Genomic DNA, 5,731 nt, shown 5'->3' with positions numbered 1-5,731 from the left:
CCCCCATTCCAACCATGACTCAATCAATCCCTGTATCTCAGAGCCCTGCCGTTCCAAGGCTGTGTACATATCATCCTTTATCTCTGTCCCATTTAGCCCTTTCGAACATGCCCAATTGTTCTCCCATCTGCCCCATTTCTCCACTTCCCTCTCCCTCCTTGAACATACAGTTTTTATATACTGTTCTGATTATAGGTGAATGAAACTTGTTAACTTTTTAAAGAAAAAATATTAATGGTTATTTCTTTATTACATTTTAATTTTGCTAACAAAGCAAACCTAGATTTTTCTATTAAGTGAATAATGTATATTACAATCTTTGTCTTGATGTTACTAATATTTAAACAAATATAAAAGTAAAAGTCTCAGCTATTTAAGCTTGGGTCAATACATTAAATTTGGTTTATCTAACAGCTTTATTGAGATATAATTCACGTAGTGTGCAGTTTACTCATTTAAAGTAGGGGCTTCATATTCATAGAATTGACAGCTATCACCACAGGCAGAGAACATTTCGAGCATATTTTTATTATCTGTCACCTCCAGTGCCCATAAATCCCTGCGCCTTATACTGTCTATATGGATTTGCCTATTCTAGACATTTAATGTTGGTGTGGTGCTGTAGGATAAGCACTGTACTGCTCACCACTTTACAGCCCTCAGCAGTGTATGGAGGTTTCTCCACGTTCTCAACAATACGTGCTATTTTCTAGTGGGTTTAATTATAACCATCACAGTATAATATTGGTATAGACATATTGATCAGTGGAACAGAAGTAAAAATTTAGAAATAAATTGTTATGTAGATGTGAGTTGATTTTTTTTGTATAACACTGCAAGGCTAACTCAGTGAAGAAGTACGTGTCTTGAACAGATGGTGTTCTGCCTTGAGTTGGCCTTGGAATCAATTCCATTCCATGCAAAGGAGAGGGAAATGCTGCTGGTCCTGCTCCATCCTTCATGATAGGTTGCATTTCCAACTGTTAGAATCCTCAGGGTTTTCAGGAGTGGATTTCCAGGCATTTCTTCTTAGTTTCAGTCTGGAAGTTCTGCTGGCTCCTTCAGCATTCTAACAGCACAGAAACCTCTACTGACAGGTGACTGCAGATGAGGTGCATTGGCCAGGAATTGGAACTGGGTCTCCCATTTGGAATTTGAGAATCCTCTCACTGAGCCACCAGTGCCTCTCACTTGGACAGTAGGTATCTCATATACAAAAGACTAGACTAAGGTTTTCCCTCACCCCATACACAAAACCAGAAGTTAACTCAAATGGACCAGAGACCTCAGTGTAAGTGGAAAACCATTTGTAGAAGGAAATAAAGGAGAGAAATTTTTATGACCTGTGGTTGGGCAAAGACTTTTTAGACATAACTGAAATATGGCTGATAAAAGAAAATTTGAAAATTGGGCTTCATCAAAATTAAAAAACATTTTTTAATATTTAAAAATGTATCATTAAGAAAGCCACAGTCTCAGAAAACATTTGCAAATCATATTGCAAAGTCCTCCTAATAAAGGCCTTGTATGTAGGAAATGTAAAGATCTCTTACAGCTCAATAAGAAGATAAATAACCCAACTTAAAAATGGGCAAAAGATTTTAGTAGACATTTTGCCAAAGAATAAATATAATGGCTAGTAAGCATGGAGCTCTAGTAGCGTAGTGGTACGAAGCAGGCTGCGAGCTGCAAGGTCAGCAGTTTGAAACTACCAGCAGTTCCGCGGGAGAAAGATGAGGCAGTCTGCTCCCGTAAAGAAACCCTGTGAATGGTTGCTATGAGTCGGAACCGACTCCACGGCACATAACAACAACAACAACAAAGTATGTGAAAAGATCCTCAACTTCATTAGAGGAATAATTGTATTTCAAAGCCTGACAATACCAAGTGCTGGTTAATACATGAAGAAACTGGAGCTCTAATGAATTGTGGATGGGAATGTAGCCAGGGATACCACTGTGGAAAAGAGTTTGACAGTTAGGCTAACCCTAAACTTAACCAGACAGCCCAGCAATTCCATTCCTTGGAAGTCTACCCAAGGGAAATGAAGCTGTGTCTACATGAGTGTTCGCAGCAGAAGCAACATTTATAATAGCCCTGAACTAAAAACCCAGATATCCATTCATAGATAAATGGATGAATAAAATGCAGTCCTCGATCTCCATAAATGGAGTCCTGGTGTGGCGCTGTGGGTTAATGCGCTAGACGGCAAAGCATTTGATCTGCAAGGCTGGCAGTTCAAGCTCACCAGCTGCTCCTCGGAAACACTATACAGGGTCGCTATGGGTCAGAACTGACTTGATGGCACTTAACAGTACCACCTCCATAAATAGAACTGTTTAGTAATAAAAAGGAGTTCACATGCAATATCATGAATTAACCTCAAAAACATGATGTTAAGTGAAAGAAGCCAATGCAAATGACTTCAGATTGTATGAGTTCCATTAATGTGAAATGCGTAGAACAGGCTGTTTTACAGAAACTGCAAGCAAGTCATGGGGGTCTGAGGCTGGGGTGGGGGCTAGCCTAACACTGGGACAATGGGATTGTGCTGATGGTTACACAGCTTGGTGTGCACTGCAGCTATGGATTGCACACTACACTGTGAGAATTTTGTGGGATAAAGTATGCCTCGTATCAGTTTTCTATGACTTTTTAAGATGGAGGTAATGCCTGTGTTGTTGGGAATCGTGTGAAATTGTATAACCCCAGTGTCTGGTATACAGTAGGCATTCAGTAGTGGACAGTTGTTATTACTGTTGGTATTTAACAGCAGCATCTACTATTAGTCTGCTAGAACTCCAGAGTCAGCAACAGAGGATCGGAAAGTCCTATTGTAGAAAATAGAGACAGAGCGAGAAAAGCCCAGGAAAGCCTCATCTTGTACAGTATCATTTACTGACCTCACATTCACTGCAGGGTGAAGTAGGGCAGTTAATCCTCTTGAATTGTGAGATCATAGCAAAATCTTTCCTCTTTTAGGGGGAGTAAAACTTGGATTGGGAGATTTCATTTTCTACAGTGTTCTGGTTGGTAAGGCCTCAGCAACAGCCAGTGGAGACTGGAACACAACCATAGCCTGTTTTGTCGCCATATTAATTGTGAGTATGCATGGATAAAATGTGCCAGAATCCTAACTCCAAACTCTTGAGTACTCTGTCCCTTTAAGACAGTTTTGTTTTAACCCCAGGTGGGCTGGGTTTGCCAGTCACCTGGGGAGCTTTTTAACAGCTCAAATAATTGGACCTCACCTGACTAGCTATACACACTGGCCACACATTAGAATCACCTGGGAGCTTTTAAAATGTGAACTCTACCCTGAGATATAGTCTTATTTTTGTTTTCATTGCATATTTTTTTAAAGGTCCCCCAGGAAATTCTGATAAGTACCTCTAATTGGGAACTACTGTGGCAAACCTAATAGCCTAGATACTTATGAAAATAGCTGTGCTAGAGATCAGTCTTGGGGGTAAGCAGCTCTTCACTGAGGACTTGGTAGTAGGTTGGGGTTTAATGACACAACATGTAGCATCTGGTGTTACTTTGGGCAGCAAGTATTAGATGAGAAACACTGATGCTTAGAAACACTAATGCAATGCTTGATCTTATTCATAGGGGCTCAACATGAGCTCTGAGACTTTCAAAACCATGACTGAAGTCAGTCATTCATAAAATACTGTTTATTGTTTTAGTAAAAAGATGTGATACCTTTAGCATGAACAACATAGACTATGTGAATTAAGTTATGTGAGTGATGGGAGAGCTTGTGTGCAGTCATGTTGGTAATTTGCCATGAGATCTATAACCAGCTAGAATTTCCTTGTATTTGATTTCCCTTTTGAGGTGAGCCTTATTGGCTCATGTATCTTTTCAGAAGAAAATGACTTCTTGATAAACTGACACAATTCTCAGTTCTCACACTTTCTAGTCAGTGTTTTCCATAAAAAGTTGCTCCGTGTTCACAAGAAAGCCATCTATTCTTTGCAAGCAAACTCAGTTTGTTCTCTGAGCATGTCTTTGTGGGTTCCCACACAGCATAAATAATGGCCTTCCCTCTGGGATTTAGATAGCCAAACTAAAACAAATTATAGAGGTCAGCTCAATAATTTGAGATGGAAATGAACTTCCCCTCCCCCCATTTTTAAAAACTTGCCCATCAGGATGAGTGACCAACAATGTGTCTGCACAGTGAACTCTGTTGCACAGGAAAAGTAATGGCATTCCCTGTTATCAGGAAGCTACGTGTGCTTTAATGGCTCTTGTTAAAATTTAATGAAAACATTTATTCTAAAATTTTATCCCCAACGGATAGTCTTCCATTAAGTAAAACCAAGATTGTGATTGACTTATTTTGCATGTAAACTGCACATTTCTGAGTTTGTCTTTTCCCCTTTCTCCCCAGGGTTTGTGCCTTACATTATTACTCCTCGCCATTTTCAAGAAAGCATTGCCAGCTCTTCCCATCTCCATCACCTTCGGGCTTGTTTTCTACTTTGCCACAGATTACCTTGTGCAGCCCTTTATGGACCAGTTAGCATTCCACCAATTTTATATTTAGCATATTTCCAATTGGAATCTTATGGAGTTTTCTCCTTTGACTACAATAAAATCTCGGGAGGACAAAGGCGATGTTCCTATGTCCGCATCTAACAAACTCAAGATTCCTGGCTGGACTTTTTGCAGCTTCCTTCCAAGTTTTCCTGATTACCTGCAGTATTGGGCACTGAAAGGCAGGTGTCAACAGAAAACAGTTTTAAACATACTTTATGGTGGTGGACTGAGTCCCTTGGTGCAAAAGCGGCCAGATTTGAAACAAAATAAGATAATGGGCCAAGAAGTTGCTGTGCTCCCTCCCACCAGCAGTTTGACCCTTGGTCACAGGTAGATCTTACAACACTACGGACTCTCAGGACTGTCATCACTAAGAGGTAATGAAATGGTTTCAACCAAATTGGACTCCTCGGTTTAAACTACACCATGAAAATCCCCTTAATAAATCTATGTTCATTGAACCGTGGACCTTTTCGGGAGGTACTGTAAGGAGAAGAAGCACCAGAACTAATGGAAGAGGCACCAGCTTTTGGTGTCGGTTTCTACATCAGACTTGTCATTTTCCAATAAGATTGTTTTTTTCCCCTTTGAGTCATGTCAGGTGTGTAAGTTGATTTTCACAATTTATGTTCTCAAGCACTGAAGTCCATTACCATTGATGGTTGCCTTTTTCCCCAAGGCTTATTTGAGATTACTTTATCTTAAAAGTCAGAGCCTCAGGTTCCCAAATTCAATAATTTCTGGAAATAATCATCCTTAGGTTTTTCATTCTAGGTTTTCCAATATGTGCTTCATATGTAGACATACTTGTGAGTCCATTTGACCCTAGATGCTGTCTCTGTTCCCCCATCTCCTTTAGTCCCACCCACAAGCGTCTCTTCTCTGTGGTAAAGAAGACAGCTCCGTGTAGCAGATGACTTGGTTAGCCCAGAGTTTATTCTTTCTGTGATGCAAAGAATGTATTATGAATCAATGCTAATCAGCCTTGCTGTCCTAACTTCTCCAGTAACAAATGAGATGTGTGCCTAAAGACAGTAGAATTAAAAAGGAGTGAAATGGCTGGTGAAGCATTTTCTGTCCTGGCTCTTCTTCTTTTTTGACTTGTACATTGCCTTCAACAGTAGGTCAGAATTAGAAGTAAATAGCTCAGTGCTGGTGGTTTACAAAGTGTACCATCAAT

The 5,731-nt window shown here is 40.0% G+C and overlaps 1 protein-coding gene across 2 annotated transcripts in view; it reads left to right on the top strand.

Annotated features, from left to right (window-relative positions):
* The window catches only part of PSEN1 (presenilin 1), a 106,823-nt gene extending 102,246 nt beyond the window's left edge, over window positions 1-4,577 (top strand). Inside the window, exons 9-10 of one of the 2 annotated variants that reach the window (XM_006865554.1) lie at window positions 2,983-3,101; window positions 4,403-4,577. In XM_006865554.1, coding sequence (XP_006865616.1) covers window positions 2,983-3,101; window positions 4,403-4,558 — 275 coding nt within the window. In that variant the 3' untranslated portion in view covers window positions 4,559-4,577. The remainder of the gene's footprint in view (window positions 1-2,982; window positions 3,102-4,402) is intronic. The other variant, XM_006865553.1, reaches the window with a different exon arrangement.
* Window positions 4,578-5,731: the final 1,154 nt, after the last annotated feature.

The sequence above is a fragment of the Chrysochloris asiatica genome, unplaced genomic scaffold (genome assembly GCF_000296735.1).
Source record: "Chrysochloris asiatica unplaced genomic scaffold, ChrAsi1.0 scaffold00079, whole genome shotgun sequence".
Taxonomy (NCBI): domain Eukaryota; kingdom Metazoa; phylum Chordata; class Mammalia; order Afrosoricida; family Chrysochloridae; genus Chrysochloris; species Chrysochloris asiatica.
The sequence above is the reverse complement of the archived record's forward strand: the minus strand, read 5'-3'. Positions and strand labels throughout refer to the sequence as shown.